Source organism: Eumetopias jubatus, unplaced genomic scaffold (assembly GCF_037043125.1).
Source record: "Eumetopias jubatus isolate StellerSeaLion01/CBP00866 unplaced genomic scaffold, mEumJub1_p1.0 scaffold_15, whole genome shotgun sequence".
In the NCBI taxonomy this organism is placed as follows: Eukaryota; Metazoa; Chordata; class Mammalia; order Carnivora; family Otariidae; genus Eumetopias; species Eumetopias jubatus.
Window position 1 is genome coordinate 4,819,646 of NW_028274821.1, and position 21,414 is coordinate 4,841,059.

At 36.6% G+C, this 21,414-nt stretch overlaps 1 protein-coding gene across 1 annotated transcript in view; it reads left to right on the plus strand.

Moving 5' to 3' along the window:
* The window catches only part of LOC114219777 (serine/threonine-protein kinase MRCK alpha-like), a 65,688-nt gene extending 44,973 nt beyond the window's left edge, over positions 1–20,715 (plus strand). Inside the window, exons 10-16 of the mRNA XM_088019103.1 lie at positions 5,921–6,002; positions 7,854–8,070; positions 9,113–9,175; positions 11,813–12,409; positions 17,633–17,730; positions 18,816–18,900; positions 20,585–20,715. Coding sequence (XP_087875229.1) covers positions 5,921–6,002; positions 7,854–8,070; positions 9,113–9,175; positions 11,813–12,409; positions 17,633–17,730; positions 18,816–18,900; positions 20,585–20,715 — 1,273 coding nt within the window. The remainder of the gene's footprint in view (positions 1–5,920; positions 6,003–7,853; positions 8,071–9,112; positions 9,176–11,812; positions 12,410–17,632; positions 17,731–18,815; positions 18,901–20,584) is intronic.
* Positions 20,716–21,414: the final 699 nt, after the last annotated feature.

Genomic DNA, 21,414 nt, shown 5'->3' on the forward strand with positions numbered 1-21,414 from the left:
AACCTCGAGATAACTGAGTAACTCTGTATCTATTAAGTAATTCAATTTTAATTAAACATTATAGAAAATTCCAAGTCCAAATAGTTTCACTGAGGTATTTTTTTTTTTTAATTGAATGTCTAAGGAACACACAATACCAATTCTACATAAAATTTTCCAGGAAATTGAGGAGCAGGTTCCTAACTCATTTTATGGAACTGCATTACCTTGATACCAAACCCAGACAAAGACATTACAAGAAAACTACAAACCTTTCTTCTCAAACTATTCCAAAAAATACAAGAGGAAGGAAAACTTCCAAATGCCTTCTATGAGGCCAGTATCACTGTGATAACAAAACCAGATAAAGATACCACAAAAAAAGAGAATTACAGGCCAGTATCTCTCATGAATATAGATGCAAATTTCTTCAACAAAATATTAGCAAATCTAATCCAATAATACATTAAAAAAGTCAGACAGTACACGTCAAGTAGGATTTATTTTTGGGACACAATGGTGGTTCACTATTCACAAAACAATCAACATGATACGTCATATCACTAACAGAAAGGGTGAAACTCATGTGATCATTTCAATAGATACAGAAAAAGCATTTGACAAAGTACAATTTCCATTCATGATAAAAAACGCTCTGCAAAATAGGTCTAGAGGGAATATAGCTCAACATAATAAAGGCCTTATTTGGAAAAACCACAACCAACATCAGACTCAATGGTGAAAAACTGAGAGCTTCTGCCCTAAGGTCAGGAAGCAATCAGGCAACATAGAGAAATAAAATCCAAATTGGTAAAGAAGAAGTAAAACTCTCGCTATTTGCGTAAGACATGATGTTATGTATAGAAAGCCCTAAAGACTCCACCAAAAAACTGGTAGAGTTGATAAATGAATTTGGTAAAGTCACAGGATACAAAATCAATGTACAGAAATCTGTTGCATTCCTATATACTAATAATGAAGCAGTAGAAAGTGAAATTAAAAAAAATAATCCCATTAACAACTGCACCAAAGACAAGATAATATCTGGGAATGAACTTATCCAAAGAAGTAAAAGACCTGTACCCTTAGAAAATGCTGATGAAAGAAATTCAAGACAATGCAAAGAAATGGAAGGATATTCCATGCTTTTGGATTGAAGAACAAATATTGTTAAAATGCCTATACTACCCGAAAGCAATCTACGGACTTAATGCAATCCCTATCAAAATGTCAATAGCATTTTTCACAGAACTAGAACAAACAGTCCTACAATTTGTATGGAACCACAAAAGACCTCGAACAGCCAAAGCAATCTTGAAAAAGAAAAAATTGGAAATATCACAATTCTAGATTTCAAGTTCTATTAGAAAACAGTACTAATTAAAACAGTATGGTACTGGCATACAAATAGGCACATAGATCAACTGAATAGAACAGAAAACCCAGAAATAAACCCATAATTATATGGCCAATTAAACTTTGACAAGGGAGGAAGGAATATACAACAGGAAAAAGACCGTGTCTTCAACAAACGATGTTGGGAAAACTGGACAGTCACGTGCAAAAGAATGAAACTGGGCCACTATCTTTCACTATCTGCAAAAATAGACTCAAAAGGGATTAAAGACCTCAGTGTGAGACCTGAAGCCATAAAACTCCTTGAAGAGAGCTTAGGCAATAATTTCTCTGACATTAGCTGAAGTAACTCTTTTTTAGGTATGTCTCCTGAGGCAAGGTAAAGAAAAGCAAAAATAAACTGTTGGGACTACATAAAAAAAAAAAAAAGTTTCTGCATGGCAAACGCAACTATCAACAAAACTAAAAGGCAATCTACTGAATAGAAGATATTTGCAAATGGCACATCTGATAAAGGGTTAGTATCCAAAATATATAAAGAACTGATACAATTCAATACCCCAAAATCAAATAATCCAATTTAGAAATGGGCAGAAGACATGAATAGACATTTCTCCAAAGAGGACATCCAGGTGGCAAACAGACACATGAAAAGATGCTCAACATCACTCATCATCCGGGAAATGCAAATCAAAACTACAATGATATACCACCTCACACCTGTCAGAATGGCTAAAATAAAAAACACAAGAAACCACAAGTGTTGGCAAGGATGTGGAGAAAAATGTATTTTTCTCCACAAAAAATGTATTTTCTCCACAAAAAATGTGGAGAAAAATGAATACAATGTATTCATCATCCATTGGTGGTAGGAATGCAAACTGGTACAGTCACTGTGGAAAAGAGAAGGAAGGTTTCTCAAAAAGTTAAAAATAGAACTACCTTACAATCCAGTAATTGCACTACTGGGTATTTACCCAAAAACACTTATTCAAAGGGATATATGCACCCCTATGTTTATTGCCACATTATTTACAATAGCCCAACTATGAAAGCGGCCCAAGGATCTATCGACAGATGAATGGATAAAGAAGATGTGGAACACACACACACACACACACACACACACACACAGGAATATTATTCAGCTATAAAAAAGAATGAAATCTTGCCATTTGCAACCACATGGATAGAGCTAGAGAGTATAATGTGAAGCAAAATAAGTCAGTCAGAGAAAGACAAATCCATATGATCTCACTTATATGTGGAATTTAAGAAACAAAACAAATGAGCAAAGGAAAAGAGAGAGGGAGAGAAATCAAGAAAAAGACACTAACTATAGAGAACAAACTGATGGTTACCAGAGGGGAGGTGGGTGGGAGAATGGGGGAAATAGGGGATGGGGAACCAAGAGTACACTTACCATGATAAAACAAGATAAAATAAAATATTTTAAAAAGCACAAACCAATATTCTTTGTGAACTTAGTTGCAAAAAGTCTTTACAAAATGTTAGTAACTTGAATCCAATATTATATAAAAATTATATTGCATCATGAACAAGTATGATATATCTGAGGAAGGTTGGATTAACATTCCAAAATCAATTTACTACATTAACATATGAAAAAAGATCATGTCAAAAGATACAGTAAATGCATTTGACGAAATCACATTTATTCTTGATGAACTCTTAGAAGGGAGCTCCCTCATCCTGATAAGGGCATCTATGAAAATCTTGTTAACACCATAAATTAGTGGCAAAAGACTCAATGTTTTCTAAGATCAAAAGCAAGACAAGGATGTTTACTCTTACCACCCTGATTTATTTAACATTGTACTGGAATCCTAGCCGGGAAGAAAAAGAAATAAAATACATCCAGGTTGGAAAAAAGGAAGCAAAGTTATTCATAGACAAAATGAACATCCATGAAGAAAATCCAAAGCCGTCTATAAAAAAGCTATTAGAACTAATATATGAATTTAGCCAGTTTGCAAGATACATGATCAACATATAAAAATGGACTGCACTTCTTTATACTAACAAGTAATCAGAAATTGAAATTAAATAAGCAATACCATTTGCAATGGCATCAAAACATATTAGAAGTTAGGAATCAATCTGACAAAAGATGTGCAAGACTTGTACACTGAAACTATAAAATATTGATTAAAAAACTAAGACCTAAATAAATGGAGAGTGACTGTTCATGCATTGGAAAAGTCAGTATTTTAAAAATATGAGTGTTCCCAAAATTGATCTATACTTTCAACACAATCTAAATCAAAATCCCAGCAGCCTTTTTCACTTTTTGTAGAAATTGACAACTTAATTTTAAAATTCATAGGGAAATGCAAAGAGGTAGAAGAGACAAAACAGCTTTGAAAAAAAGAACAAATCCAGAAATACATAAACAAATACATACATATATAAAACATTTATAATATACATACAAAACATATTTGCAAATATACTAAATATATTTATATACATAACAGATTTGTGTATATATTTCTGGATTTTCTATTCTACTAGTTAGACAGTTGGCCTGGAACAACACAGGTTTGAACTGCACAGTCCAGTTACATGCAAATGTTTTTTTGATAAACACAGGGCATACTGTAGTGTAAATGTATTTGCTTTTCCTTATGATTTTAAGAACATTTTCTTTTCTCTAGCTTATTTTAAGAATATAGTATATAACATACATAAAATACAGAATGTGTGTTAATCTACTTGTTTATGTCATCAGTAAGACTTCCAATCAACAGCAGGCAACTAGCAATAAAGTTTTTGGGGAGTTAAAAGTCATACATGGATTTCTAACTGCACGGGGATGGTCAATGCCCCTAACCCCCACATTGTTCAAGGGTCAACTGTATACAATATTTTCTACAAGTTGTAAAGGTTACCAACAAATGATACTGGAATTTTAGATATTTGTATGCAAAAAAAAAAAAATAAACTCTGATCAATACTTTTTACCATATACAAAAATTAACTCAAAATAGATCATAGAACCAAATGTAAAACCTAAAACTATAAAGTATCTAGAAGTAGACAAAGGAGAAAACCTTTCTGACCATGGATAAGACAAAGAATTTTTAGATATAACACCAAAGCACAACACGTACAAGAAAAAAAAATTGATAAATTGGACTGCAGAGTGGGGGAAATTGAACTCCTGGCAAGGACTTATATCCAAAATGTAGAAAGAATTGTTAAAACTCAATAATAAGAGAATAAATAGCCCAATTTTCAAAAAATGGGCAAAAATTTGAAAAGATACTTCAACAAAGAAGATACGCATATGGGCAGTAAGCACATGAACAGATGCTCAACATCATTAATTATTAGGTAACTTCAAATAGAACTACCATGTGATGGCACTACACGTCCATAATAAAGGCTAAAATTGAAAAGACTGACCATTTCCAGTGTTGGGAGGATGTGAGGACCTAGAACATTCTTACGCTGCTTTGTAAATCGAGGAACCACTTTGGAAAAGAGTTTGGAAGTTCCTTGAAAAGTTAAATGCACATCTACTATATCATCCCATCTCTCTGGAGAGACTGGAATACCTGGAAATACTCCCAGGTATTTCCTCAAGAGAAATCATATGTCCATGAAAGATACACATGAATAGTCATAGCAGCTTTATTTAAAATAGCTCCAAACTTGAAATAACCCAAATATCCATTATTGGGTGAAGGGATACGTTGTGGCATATCCATACAATGGAATATTGCAAACCTATAAGAAGAAATTAAATATTCGTCTGTGCAACAACATGAATGAATCTCAAGATAGTTATGCTGCAAAAAAAGCAGCCAGACAGAAAAAATACATATTGTATGTCGTCATTTATATAAGATGCTAGAAAATTCAAACTAAAGTGGCAGGAAGCAGATCAGTGGTTGATTGGGGAAGGGGAGGGATTACAAAGCAGTCCCAGGAAACTTTTTTGGGTGAAGGACATGTTCATCATGTACATTTTGTGGTGATGGCTTCACGGGTGTATACATAAATCAGAACTTTTCTAATCGTCCACTTTATAAATATGCGCAGTTGTATGTCAGGTATACCTTGGTAACATTTAAAAAATCTATCAAAGCAGCTGATCTGAGGGCACAAGGCAGTGGCTTTGGAGTCAGTCAGGTGCTCCTGTTCCAGTCCATGAGGACTGTCTGAATTGGGGTCAGCCTAGAGTTTACTGGGGTTTCTTTCTCTCTCTTTTTTTTTTTAAGATTTATTTATTTGAGAGAGAGAGAGAGAGTGCGTGAGTGGGAGAAAGAGGGAGAAAGTGGGAGCCTGCTGTGGGGCTTGATCCCACAACCCTGAGATCACAAGCTAAACCAAACCAAAAGTTGGCACTCAACCATCTGAGCCACCCAGGTGCCCATACTTGGGTTTTCTAATATGCTGCTGGCCAAGCACGGCTGATACAATATTTGGATTAATATCAGTTACTACAGAAAAGAATGTAAAAAAATCAGTGAAATTAAAATTGATGATTATGTTTATATATTGTTTTACTCACTTTCAGGTGATTCTACTCACTTTCAGTGTCTTGCTTTTCCTCCAGGGATGGAGCATTTTCTGTCAGTTCTGTCTGGCCCTCCGATTTTATTCCTGCAAGGAGAAAGGAAATGCCCCGTATGTTTAAAGTAAGCATGCATGCTGCCACTGGATCTCTGGATGGTACATTTTGTTTCATCCCCTTCTTGGCTGTCTATAGAGGGTCAAAGCACTTTGTGCTGCTGAAGGTCATTGAAGGTTGAGATTTCAGAAGTGCTGGGGGATCATGTCCCCCCTTCCTACCTCCCACCTGTGACAATAAATCTATACCCCTGTTTCTAGTTGGGGATAATGTAAAGAGCTTTTTACATGAGCCACAGACTTTTCATCCTACAGTTAAATCTAAGCCTTTAAAATGCAGATGTTCCTGAGGAGGTCCATTCATTCTACACTATAAGTTAACAGGACAGATGTCAGTCTATAGCTGAAAACAGAAGCTTACAAAGCAGAGTGGTATTGGTAGTATGAACGAAGAAGGGAAAAACAGTGACGGAGAAAGAGAGATGACCTCCTTCAAGGTCATCATGACCAATGGTTCATCGTGGACCTGTGGTAGCATGAGTGTGTGGCTTCTGAAACTAGAAGCACTTTGTAAAATTGTTTCCTTTGAGGCAACCTTTTGAAGTCAATTCAAATTCAAACCAAGATTACAAAATAAAAAATCAAGGAAGAATGTACTTTTGCAATCTTTTTTTAAAAAGATTTATTTATTTTAGAGGGAGAGAGAGAAAGTGCACGTGGCGGGGGGGTGGGGGGCAGAGGGAGACGCAGAGAGAAACACAAACAGACTCTGCTGAGCATGGAGCCTGACCTGGGGCTTGATCTCACAACCCTGAGATCATGACCTGAGCCGAAACCAAGTCAGATGCTCAACCAATTGTGCCACCCAGGCATCTCTGCATTCTCTTAAAGAATAAACACTCCGCTCTTTAAAATTCATATAAAAAATTAAAGTGATTTTGGAAGTGATTCTCTATCTATAAAGTGACAGAGAAAGCAAAGGACTGCAGTCCCCTTGTGACCCAGGTGGTTACAGTCAACCCATGACTCTTGTATTTAATACAGGCTGCACAAGGGTACTTCTAGTTCCTTAGTCCAGGGATAGAAATCTATGTAGACCCTGCCCAACCAGCAAGAAACCCTACAAAGTCCTGGCCATTGGCACTGACTTAGGAAGCAGGAATTTATTATGCTACTGCTGCTTAATTGATGTTTACAAAAAAAGTTTTACATAAAATTTAGGGTGCTGCTAGGCTAAGAATCTATTTTTAAATTTAAATTTTATTTGCCATTCACTAGTAATGATGTAAGTTATAGGCACGTAGCAGCCAGGAAAGCATAATTACTTCTAAGTATTTGTGACTTAATAACAAAGGACCCCTGAATGTTGCATAATATCAAAATTGATTATGATGACTGCAATTAAGACACATTGCCTGATTGCAATTAAGACACTTATCAAAAGGTATAAAGCTGTGTCTAGAATTGAAGACACAGAGAGGCTCAGAGTGGGGGTTCTGGCATCATACTGCTAGCAATTTTCCCCACTGTGCCTGTCTTCTCACCTGTAAAATGGACAGAATAGTGGTATCTACCTGCTGAGTTTTCCAGGGGATTAAATCAATTCACATATGTACATTTCTTAGAGCAGTTCCTGGTACAGAGTCCTCAATAAATGGTAACTATTTTCATCAATGAAGTTCAATATGCTTTAGACAGAGTACCCAGTATTTTTATAAGGATCAAAATAGAAGTGATTCTGACATTTTGCTTTTGGCCTGGCTTCTGACGCTCTCACATCATTTATTCTACTAACCAAGGAGAGGGTAATAGTATTAGAAGTGTCATCTACCAATGGTGATTTTGATGAAAAATGCTAAATACGTTGGCATAAAGAGTTCTGCTTTCTTATAACCGAGATATTCCTTAAATCATTGCAGGTCACGGCTTCTCAGCTCTCGGCGCCTAGCAATCAGTACTCAGTGCCAATCCTAGCAGACAGTGAGAATGACAAGTGTGAGTGGGTGGGGGTGCTGAGTGACTTGCACAAGATGCTGAGAAAAAGTCACTCCAGAGACCGCTCAGTCTATGTGCTGAAAGAGGCTTATGATAGCAGTCTGCCCCTGATCAAAACCACCCAGACAGCTGCAATCATAGGTATGGATTTACAACATTTATGCCCTCGGTTCGAATGCCTCACCCCAATCTCCAGATTAAGATCTGAAAACCATAACTTTATTCACAACTCATGTGTCAGCCAAACCTGACTGACTGAGGGGTCTTCCCCACAGCCCACCTGCCCATTACTACTCAGCAAAAATATTAATATACTTGATTCTATGATGGTTCCCTAGGCCCTGTGCAAAATGATGTCTCTTTAATATACAGTAATACCTTTGTTGAGTCTGAGTAATTCTAAGTTCCCAAACGCATCTGGCGCCAACGCACCAGTGCTGTGACCCTGTGTAGTAATTGTGAACTACCTACCTTGGCAGCAGAGACTACCTTTCGTATCTTTATTCCCAATGCCCCGAGCTCAATAAATAATTGAAAAATAATGAGCAAATGAATGATTGCCGAGATCAATATTCAATAAACAAGAATATTTTTATTTCCTAAACATCATTTCTTTTGCCTTAGAGCCACTTTGCTATTTACTGCTGTGTAACGTGGAACCCATTAAGTGCTTATGCATTGAGTGCAGATTCCAGTTATGAAGAGGGTTAAGTGAGCTCATATAGGGAAGGTTCTGTGCTTTGTATTCAAGGCATTCACTCAATAAATGCTCTCCTTGCACTCTGAGTTTTAGTTCGGTGTTCTTACACACACCCAATGCTGTTACAGTTCAGGCCAGGAGCACTGACAAATTAAATGATACAATTTTTTTCAGTCACGAGACAGTTACTTACTGATAGCAAATTAAAAAGTATACCATTACTTAAATGTTATCTTCTTTTCAAGTATTCATAAAGATAATGACCTTTTTGTTGAGAAAAGTCATGTTTTATTTTTATTTCTATAATCTGAAAGAAAAATAATGCTAATTGTTTTATTTTTATATATGCTAAATATGTATCTAATTTGACTTTTAAACTTTTTCCATATTGATAAATTTGTCCAGTTTCCAGTTTAATAGCTCTACTTAATGTTCACCCCCCCAAAAAAATCCTTGACGTTTATATTTATGTGTCAAATATAGATCACAAAAGAATTGCTCTGGGAAATGAAGAAGGGTTATTTGTTGTGCACGTTACCATAGATGGTAAGGAGAGTCTACTGTTCTGCTATAACGCTAAAAATAACAATAACAGATTTGTTCTCTTTTATTCTGTAAATCTTCCAGATCTGGTTTGATATGTTTTCAAGTCAAATGATGACTTTTCTAATATCTGGAGATCCATAATCCCCCAGAGTCTAAATATCTTCACAGGTGATTTTATATAAGTCTACTGTAAGAACTCAGTTTACTATCTTCAAATTGGCACCTGAAAAAAAAAACACAGTTCTGCTTGTTACCCCCTACCCTGCCATTACATCAGTACCACAGTGAGTAATAACATATAATTGGGTATTTCTTGGAGAAGATAGCGGAGTTCTTTGTTTTTGTCTGGGTGCTCATGGTTGTTTGAAGGAGAAATGGAGGACTAGATGAAGTCAAACAGAGCCATTCTACACCGCTGTCCTCTTGAATGTCTGGCACCTGTACGATGGGTTAGGTAAAGGAGAACGCACATTTGAAGGACATTAACTGTGTTCTGCATCGAAGGACTCCTTGCGCTGTGTGGGTGACTCAGTCCTGCTGAGGAGGCCCGTGAAAGGTCCAGCAGGTGTCCAGCAGGATAACAGGAAGTGGTCTCGTTTTGTTTGCACTGCACTCCATGCACTTAAACAGTGCCTGGCACATAGGGGCCACTCAACACATACTTGTGTAATAAAGGATTCAATGTAGTGCCAGAAAAAAAGGACAGTTTTTTTTCCCCTAATAAAGTAGTATGTGGGCACCTGGGTGGCTCAGTCCATTAAGCGTCTGCCTTCAGCTCAGGTCATGATCTCAGGGTCCTGGGATCGAGCCCCGCATCGGGTTCCCTGCTCCGCGGGGAGTCTGCTTCTCCCTCTGCCCCTCCCCCTGCTTGTGTTCCCTCTCTCGCTGGGTCTCTCTCTGTCAAATAAATAAATAAAGTCTTAAAAAAGTGGTATGTTTCCATTTGTTGGACACTGAATGGTGTTTGGTCTGCTGCCCAGAATCTCGGGGCTTAAGTTTATTAAGCTAATTTATTGACTAAGATAAGTAAATAAATAACCATTTTTTATTATGCTTTATTATGTTAATGTTAAGGCAATTATATTATTTCTGGAATAATTACTTTTTTTGAACCTATGTGATTTTTGATCTCTTATCCTTTCCTTCCTCTCCTTTTCTATCCCTCTCAAATCTACCCTGAGATTATGTCTGTGATTTTATTAGAACCTGACTTAGAGTCACTGGAGTAATAACTGGGAGAGAATTTAAAAATAAGAAAACATTCTTCTTACAGTAAAGGAAACCATTTTTCAAATGGCTTCATTTTCAAGAAAATGAAAAGGCAATTTACTGAATGTGAGAAAATATTTGCAAAATTGTATCTGATAAGGGTATATATCTAAAATATATAAAGAAATCATACAACTCACTAGCAAAAAATTCTCCAATCTGATTTAAAAATGGTCAGGGGATTTGAATAGACATTTTTCCCCCCCAAAAAAAGACATACAGATGGCCAACAGGGGCATGACAATGTGCTTAACATCCCGAATCTTGAGGAAAATGCAAATCAAAACTACAATCAGAAAGATAAGGAATAACAAGTGTTGGCAAGGATGTGGAAAAAAGAGAACTCATATACAATTGCTGGGGATGTAATTTGGTTCAGCTGCTGTGGAAAACAGTATGGAAGTTCCTCAAATAATTAAAAATAGAATTACTGTATGACTTAGCAATTCTAGTTCTGGTGATTTGTCCAAAGAAAACAAAAACACTCACTAGAAAAGTTATCTGCAACCCCATGTTCACTGCAGAATTATTTGTAATAATCAAGATGTGAAACCTATGTGTCCATCAATGGATGGATGGATAAAAAACTATGGTATTCTATACAATGGAATATTATTCAGCCATAAAAAGAACATCTTTCCATCTGTGACAACATGAATGGACCTTAGGGTATTATGCTAAGTGAATAAATAAATCAGACAAAGACAAATATTGTATGATGGCTCTTTTATGTGGAATCTAAACAAACAAGCAAAACACACACACACACACACACACACACACACACACACACACACACCAACGGGCTTATAGATAACAACACATTGGTGGTTGCTAGAGGTGGGGAAGGGAGGGTGCAAAATGGATGAATGGAGTCAAAAGGTACAAGTTGCCAGTTATAAAATAAATAAGCTGTGGAGGTACGATGTATAACATGGTGACTATAGTTAATATTGTATTGTATATTTGAAAATTGCTCAGAGAGTAGATCTTAGAAATTATCATCATAAGAACAAAAATTTTGTTAACTATGTATGGTGCTGGATGTTAATTAGCTTATTGTGGTGATCATTTCGCAGTATATACAAATATTGAATCATTCTGCTGTATACCTGAAATTAATATAATGGTATACCTCAATTATACCTCATTAAAATTTAAAAAAAAAATAAGAAGACATTGCTAATTTGAATGTGACTTGCCATTTTATTTGCAAAGAATTTATTCACATTAAAAACATTAAGAAGATTTATGAGATCATTTTTACTGACCCTTTTCAATTGCTTTTGCATAAAATTGAAGAGAACATTCAAGATAAATAGAGATTTTGAATTTGAAAATGACTTATAACTATGTTTATTTGTGTAGAAATTATTCGGGTTGGTGACATGAAGAAGATTCATCAGATTGAGCTCATTCCCCATGGCCAGATGGTTGCAGTGATCTCTGGGAGAAGTCACCATGTGCAACTGTTCCCCATGTCAGCTTTGGATGGACGGAAGACTGATATTCACAAGCTGGCAGAAACAAAAGGGTGTCAGACAATGACTTCTGGAACAGTGTGCCAAGGGGCCCATACATGCCTCTGTGTAGCTAGGAAAAGCCAAGTCTTTTGTTATGAGCTGTTTCAGAGCAAGAAAATTTCTCACAGAAAATTTAAAGAGCTCCAAATCCCAACCAATGTCCAGTGCATGGCTATCTTCAGTGAAGAGCTTTGTGTAGGATTCCAGTCAGGATTCCTGAGATATCCCTTGAGAAGAGAAGGAATTCCATACAGGATGCTCCACTCACATGATCCTACACTATCGTTTATTGCACATCAACCAATGGATGCTCTCTGTGCAATTGAGATCTCCAGTATTGAATATCTGTTATGTTTCAAGAGCATTGGAATTTACACTGACAGCAGGGGCCTCCGATCTAGGCCAATTGAACTGATGTGGCTTGCAACTCCAACTTATTGCTGTAAGGCTGTCTTAAAATTTGTTCCCTTGTCTTTCTGTATCTTTCTTGCCTTCTTTATTGTATTTCTATTTCTGCTATTGTTAGTGATAGGTTTTATTTCTGAAAACATCACTGAAGACATTTCCTGATTTTTCTAAGGCTTTTTAAGTAGAACAGCTCCAATGAAGTTATATCTAAGTCATGCATGTGATAACTTAGCCTTTATCTTTTACTATATTCACAGGAAAATTTACCTTGACTATATCCTTAATCCAAATTGTTGCTTTTTGTAAGCTCCTAAATAGGTTATCTTCATGGTCACTGAAAATCACATACACATTAATAAACCATAAGAAATAGTTACTATTTTTTACCTTTTGGTTTAGTTTATGTGAAGTACACATGTAATATTCCTAAATAATTTTAGCTTATTTCATATTTTATTGGTGCAGGCCATCATTTTATAAATTAAATACAGCCTTTTTTATTCACTTAGAGAATAGTATTGAACACTTAAGATGAGCAACTTACTCTGCCAAGGGTTAAGGGCACAATATTAAACATAAGATAAATTAGTCTGTGTCCGTATGTAGATTATAATCATGAGATGAGACCAATAATTAAGAAAGTGCTGTGATAGGGGAGCAGAGTATTCTACAAGAGCACACAGGAGGGATGCTTAATCTAAACCAGTCGGTCAGGGAAGGCCAGCTAAAGAAATGTGAAGTGTTTTTGTCTTTCAACACTTCAAAAACATTCCACTGTTTTCTGACTTCCATTGTTTCTGATGAGAAATCAACCATTTTAATCATTGTTCTCTCCATGTCTTTTCTATTCAGCTGCTTTTAAGATTTTCTCACTATCTTTGGTTTTCAGCAATTTGACTATGATGGGCTTACATGTTTTTGTTTTTGTTTTTGTATATATTCTGCTTGGGGTTTTCAGAACTTTTTGGATCTGAAGATTGATATCTTTCATTAATTTTGGAAAATTTTTAGGCATTGTATTCCCACAAATTTTTCTAACCTATTTTCTCTTTTCTGGGGATCAAATTATCTGGCTGGATCCCAGAACCCCAAGATCATGACCTGAGCCAAAAACAGATGCTTAACTGACCGAGCCACTTAGGTGCCCCAGGATCTCTTGATTTTGGTCACTGAGGCTTTTTTTTTTTTTAATCCTTTTTTCTCTCCTTCAGTTTGGATAATTTCTATTGACCCCATTTTCAACTTCACTGTTTTTTCCCTGGTTATCCAGGAATTAAGCATTTGAGATATTGTATTCTTCTGTTTATAATTTCAATTTTTTTGAAATTTCCAGTTAGTGAAATTGTCCTATCTTCTAATATGTTTATATTTTTCACAAAGTCCTGAGATACTTACAATAATTATTTATAATTATTCCAACATATGGCTCATCTGTTGGTCTGTTTCTATTGACTTTTTTTTCTTCTTGCTCCAGGATGATATTTTCCTGCTTTTTTTACATCTTATTTTTTTTACCCTTCACTGGATGTTATGGATGCTAGGACATAGGGACTCGACTACATTATGCATTTCTCTAGAGAGTGCTGTGTTTTGTTCTGATAGGCAATCTACTGATGGACTAGTCACCTTGGTCTTGCTGAGGCTTGGCCTTATGCTTTGTTAGGATGGGCCTATTTTGGCTTTTCTTTTAGTCCTTACTCCTAAAGAATGGCCTTTTTGGGGTCTCAACTGAATGACCAGGGTTTTTGCCAATGTCTCTCCACTGTCTAGGTCAGAAATCTAATGTTTTTCCAACACTGTACTACCTATGAAATTTCTGTTCATCCCTCAATGCTCGGAGCAGTTCTCATGGAGTTTTGCTCTGCCCATGAGCAGCTTTGGATTTGGCCTAGGGACTTTGAGGGATCTGGTGTGCAGATGTCTGGGACTTTTTTGTGGCTCTTTCCTCTAGGTACTCTACCTTGCAAATTCCAGACACATTAGAATCTGTTTCCTCTGCCCAGCAAAACTTCCGCTCTCTCCTTGGGCTCCATTTTTTCTGCACAGCAGTTCGGAAATTTTCCCTAGCAGAAAGCTAGGGGAATGTAGGATCTACCTCACGTCTTTCTCCTTTTTTAGGGATGGCAGTCCTGTGCTTTTATACTAATACCTAAAAAGTTACTTTATATATATTTTTTTCCAGCTTTATAATTACTGATGGTGGCAGGGTATGTCCAATATCAGCTGCTTCATCACAACTGGAATAGGCCATCCAAACTGCACTTTGTGAGGAACTATAAGTTCAGTGTTTCAGGCATCGAGTTCAAGATGACAGTCCAAGAGATGGGGCTGGAGGGGTTGTCATGAGCCAGACCACAGAAGATGTTTTGTAGGCACATGATTAGATTTACATTTCAGAAAAATCCCCAGGTTCCATTGGTTAGATTAAAGATGATGCAACGTAAGACTGGAGGCCAAGAGACCAACTTGGGAGGTCACTGTAGAAATTGTGGATTAAAATTGTGTAAAGTAGAGGCAGTTAGGGTGGAGAGGAGAGAATTTGAGGGATATTGAAGAGATATAACTGACAAAACTTTACACTTGATTGGCAGTGGAAGCTGAGGTACAAGACAATCAGTAATGATTCTCAGATGGAACGTGAGCAGATGGGTGGATGTCACTGATACTTACTAATAAAACACAAGAAAGGGCAGACTCAGACAGGGGATGAAGGTTGTGATAATTCAACTTCTTTTTTGTTGTACTGAAATATTTTAAATCAAATCCCAGAAGTCCTTATCATTCCACCTCTATACACTATATTACACCTCTAAAAATACGGACATTTTCTCATAAAACCACATTGCTATTATCACCCCTGAAGAAGTTACAAATGGTTCTTATTTTCATCAAACATAGTCCATATTCAAATATTCCCGATTATCACAAAGATGTCTCTTTTGACAATGTATTTCTTGGAATCAAAGTTTGAAGAAGGTCCACATATTCCTTATTATTATTATATCTTAAATATTGTCTAATCTTGAGTGGTCTTCCATGCTGCTGATTTTTTTTGTCCTGCAGGATGTTCCACAATCTGGATCTGTTTCCTCATGGTGCTTTCTTTCTTCCTTTATATTCTAAATTTCCTGTAACTGAAAATGAGCTCTAAAGACAATTATTAAGAATACATCATTAATAGTGTTGTGTATGTCACACTGAAGCACACTGGGGCACACGATATCTGCTCATCTACTCGTGGCAATGCTAAAATGGATTACTAGTTTCTGATGTTGTCAGTCTGATTCCTTGGACATGCTGAGTTTGTACTGCCAATGGGAGAGTAAACAGAGAAAAGGGCACAGGTTAGAGAACCAAGAAACACAAATGTTAGAGGGATGGTTAGGGGGCAAGAAGCCCACAAAGGATAATTCCTGAAGGCGAGTATCCCTGAGTAGTCAAGTAAGACAGACTAAAAAGTTTCCGTTGGTTTCAGCAACAATTGGTGGTTGACGACTTGCTGTGAGAGCAGTTTTAATGGAGGAGTTAGGGCACAAGTCAGACTGCTTGGACTGAGGTGTGAAAGTGGGCTCAGAAAGGTAGATGGCACTCTTAAGAGCTTGGCTATAAGAAAAGGGAGAAGGATGGCACAACCAGAGCATAGGAGGAGTTGTTATACTGCTATTGCTTTAATGGGGAGACATTCATGTGAGACTTTCATAATAAATTATTTTTTTCTTTAAATTTTTTATTGTTATGTTAATCACCATACATCATTAGTTTTTGAGGTAGTGTTCCATGATCCATTGTTTGTGTATAACACCTAGTGCTCCACGCAGAACGTGCCCTCTTTAATACCCATCACCAGGCTAACCCATCCCCCCACCCCCCTCCCCTCTAGAACCCTCAGTTTGTTTTTCAGAGTCCATCGTCTCTCATGGTTCGTCTCCCCCTCCGATTGCCTCCCCTTCAGTCTTCCCCTCCTGCTATCCTTTTTTTTTCCTTAACATATGTTGCATTATTTGTTTCAGAGGTACAGATCTGTGATTCAACAGTCTTGCACAATTCACAGCGCTCACCATAGCACATACCCTCCCCAATGTCTATCACCCAGCCACCCCATCCCTCCCGCCCCCCACCACTCCAGCAACCCTCAGGTTGTTTCCTGAGATTAAGAATTCCTCATATCAGGGAGGTCATAGGATACATGTCTTTCTCTGATTGACTTATTTCACTCAGCATAACACCCTCCAGTTCCATCCATGTCATTGCAAATGGCAAGATCTTATTCCTTTTGATGGCTGCATAATATTCATTGTATATATATACCACCTCTTCTTTATCCATTCATCTGTCGATGGACATCTTGGCTCTTTCCACAGTTTGGCTATTGTGCATAAATTATTAGTAACATAGAAAGTTCCAAAAATGTTAGTGGCTGCAAGTTTTCACTGCTTTGTTCATTCACTTCACTCTCCACATATACTTTTCTAATCTTGCACTATATTCTTGCCATGAGCTGAATTAGTTTAGGAGCCACAGATTTTGAAATGTTATGCAATTACTTAATAAAGCTGCCATTAGATGAAAATGTTAGAAAGCTTTTTGTCAGACTTTCACTGTGTCATATTTTAAAATGTAAACCATGTGCATCATTTATTTTATTTATTTTAACCATATTAAAAATATTTGAGGCAGCAGCTATATAATTAGAATATTATAATGGGATTCTCTTAGGTTCCCAATCTGAAAGTTGTTTTTTTTAATGTATTATGGCTTAGCAGATATAATTTATCATGAATGCTGTGTGATTCCACTCATTCATTTTTGAAATGACAAAATTTTAGAAATGGAGGACAGATTATTGATTCCCAGGAGTTAGGGAAGGAGGGGATGTGGGTGGGGTTATAAAAGGGAACGCTGAGGGATCCTTGTGGTGTTGTAAACATTCTGTATCTTGACTGTAGTGGGGATACATGAACCTACACAGGTGATAACATTGTAGAGACCTACAGACACACACACACACACACACACACACACACACACACACACACGTAAATTGGGGAAATCTGCTTAGGATGGGTAGGTTGACTCTGTCAATGTCAGTATCCTAGTTTTACGAAATGTTACATTGGGCTGAACTAGTCAGAGCGTGCAAAAGATCTTTCTGTATTCTTAAAATTGCATGCGAATTTATAATTATTTTAATAAAAAATCCAGTTAAAAAATGAATCCTGAAGCCCACACTTGCTGTCACCTCCTCCCCATCTCCCAGGTTACAATGCCCCATATCTCTCCGTGTACAGTGAAAATGCAGTGGACATCTTTAACGTGAACTCCATGGATTGGATCCAGACTGTCCCTCTCAAGAAGGTGATTTGACACTGAGATCATGTGACTAATGAATCACTGGCTGAAAATGGAAACAGGAATATTCATTTGTGCATTTACTAATTTGAAGGCTGAGTTGAGAGTAGAAAGTCTGCATCAAAACCCCAATTGGTTAATTTTATTACTAGTACAAAAGCTATTTTGTGATTCATACTTGCATTAAAGCAGGATTGTTATGATCAAATAGTACATTTATATGTATTTATTTTTGTCATACACTATAGATGCTACATACCACATTCAGTTTAGTTTCTTTTACTTGTTACTAATTTTCACCTAGTATACTTTTGCATCCTGAAAAAGGAAATTTTACAAGCTAAGGAAAAAAAAATATATGTATATATAACCAAACCTGTGTTTAAGATTCTCAATTAGGATTTTATAAATTCATAATAAAAAATGTATACCTCTACTACAAATAATCTCAAACATAAATAAAAATTTAAACAATAAAGACTGCCATTCTGTAAGAAAAGATCAGTGAAGATTTAAGAATAATTAAATTTTGGGATATTTATACATAAGATGAGCTATGTATCAAAAAAAGTTTATACAGGAATAGGATGAAGAATGTAGTCACAATTATGTGAGATTTTGTCCTACTTTAAACAGTATCAGCTTGGAAAAAGCTTTTGCAAGGACTGCCCAACTACATAAAACATGAAAGTTTTCCAGCATTCTAAATGTGAATCAGTCACATCAACTGTTTGATAAAATGAATTTATGAGGCAGATGAATCTTCTGAAGATAACCTTTTATTACTAGTAACTTTTAAAAAGTTAACTTAAAAATGGAATGTATTTCTATTTGTTACCAATTTTCAGATTTCTTTAACCTATGATATTCATGTTTCTGAAATTTTATCCATGATTTTGTAACAACAGCCATTCTCTTTGACTGGTATTCTTCTGTTTTTTTGTTTGTTTGTTTTGTTTTTGAGAATAAAGTATTTTGAGGCAGGTGCTTAGAATATTTTATTAACTAATGCTTTATATATAAGCAAATAGACTTATAACTTAATTTTAAAAAATTATTTGAGATGGTAATCTTGCTTTTTATTATTTTAGGTTCGACCCCTGAATAGTGAAGGATCCCTAAATATTTTGCTTTCGGAGACAATTAGATTAATATATTTCAAAAATAAGATGACATGTAAGAAACAACTTCTCTTCTTAGTAGAACTACTTCTAAGAGACCATGTCTCTAGCTGACTTCCCAAGGTCACAGAGCAAGCAAGTGGAGAAGATGTGACATTGATTCAATGTGCTGGTGGCAAAGAGTGATTCTCCTTCATCGTTGCATATCTGTATACATACAACATTTACTTTTGGCACAGTTATTTTCCAGTGGGACTGATCTAGGCATGGTTGGACATAAGCACCTGTAAACAATGTAATCACCATTTACAATGTTCACTGTGCAGACTCATTCACTTTCTAACAAGCTGAGGGTCTAGAAGTGCACCAAGCTGCAGTTCATGTACTGAAAGCAGATGTAGCATCTCCCTCTCCAAGCCCTACTTCAGCCTCCCCTACCTATATTTTTAGACTCTAGATTTGTGGTATGAAAAAAACACATGGATTCATTTCTTTTTTTATTTTACTGACAGAATGGAATGCAGAGTGTAGCTAAGTATTAGTTTGCTAGGATTGCCATGACAAAGTACCACAGACTAGGTGGCTTAAACCACAGAAATTTATTGCCTATCAGTCCTGGAGGCTACAAGTTTAAGATCAGGGTGACTGCAGGGTTTGTACCCTTTGAAGGCTGTGAGAGACAACCTGCTCCAGGTTGGTCACTGCAATGACCTCATCTTAACTTGATCACCTGCAAATATCCTATTTCCAAATAAGGTCACATTCACAGGTACCGGAGGTTAGGACATTAATATCTTTTGGGAGGAGACTCAATTTAACCTGTAACAAGCTTTCTCGTTTTCTTTTTGAAGTCTAAGACAGTTTTGATAGTTTCTGGGTGACAGTTCTATTTACTTCTAGATATTAAGAACTAAAATAGAGTGGGCCCTGGACTCCCAGGGGTCTACAGAAGAGTTGCATCCTCCCCAAAGTTTAGAAGAGGCAGAGAGTAGAGGCTGATTCTTACCTCCAGTAGGTAGGTATTGACACTATCTACCTGGAGATAGAGTAGCACCGGTTAAGAGCTCAGTCCCAAAAGACTGCCCCCTCCCCTCCACTTCAGACATAAGTCTCAAACCCAGGTGGCCACCTGTGGTTCTGACATACAGGGTAAAAATCAGAGGCTCCAACAACTCCTTCCTAGGGTTTCCTTTCACATCTGACCTCCAGTAGGTAGGTATACCTCCACTTTACCCCACCTCTGTACCTCTTCCTCCTGTTGTGGGCCTCAGAAATGCTTGGCTTTGTTACAGTAATTGTTTTTATTTATAGAAAGATTCACCCTTTACATTTTACCCTGCAGCACAACAGAATATTTTAATGCCCTTACACCACAAAAATCTGGTAGGAGGAAAACAGCATAGACATGTGAAGGCCAATCAAAGTGGAAAGACACCATTGCAAATGCTCTCTCCTAAAGAAATGATGCTGCTTTATAGATATATAAGTCTATATATCAGCACAGATTTATTTTTCAAGTACTGTTTAAACTGAACATTAAATTCTGTTCATTAATGTTCCCTTCATATTCTTGATAATGGATAATGGATGCCATAAGCATCCAGTTTTAACTTTTAAAAATTAGACTTGTATATTTGTACAGTTCCTTAATTGTGAGATTAATGTGCAATTAATGGACGGGGAGGCCTTTTAACAGTTTAAAGGATGCTGTTGTTTTATTTGTTTAAAAATATGTACAGATGGAGACGAGCTGGTATTTCCTGAAACATCAGATAATCGTCAGAAGCAAATGGTCCGCCACCTCCACAGCAAGCGGCGATATTCCTTCAGAGTTCCCAGAGGGAAGGGGGGGCCTCCCGCGGGGCCGTGATCACCACCCTTCACGTGGCGGCCAGAAGGACCACTCCACAACCGCATGTTATTCAATGTTATTTAGAAGAAAAAGAAATCTCTGAAACTTGGGCAGAAATCTCTGTTCACACCAGTTTAATGTTTATTTCTCTGTGAAACTTCAAAGAAAATCTTTATGTAGTAAGTATAAATGGAAGCGCAATGTCGATTCATTTCTCTGTGAACGTGCAATAACCGAAATTCAGTATGTAAGCGTCCATATAACATAAATACAGAACAAATGTGTATACACATCATAATGTATGTCCCATAATCATTTTGTGAACGAACAAATAGTACTGTGTATGCATGTAGATTGGTTACTCTCTGACTCTGGATGTGTTTTGCTTTGATTTTAGGATAACCTTTGGTAATGAGCCATTACTTGGCAATAATCTCTGTAACTGAACAGGCAGAAAAAATAGGCTGATCTTCTTTGGATTACAAATAAAAACATTTCTAAAGTGATGCAAATTCTTTTAAAAGAACCATAAGCATATGAAAAATATATAATATGGCAGAGCTTCTTTGATGTCTGTGGCTGTTTAAGGCAGTATTTCTACCAAAAACTTTGAAGTTTTTCAAGTTTCAAGTTTTCAAGTCTTTTTGAAAGAAGAGAGAACTGTTAAAATCTTAACTGTGGATTTCTCTATTTTTTTCCTTTCACATCAACAATTTT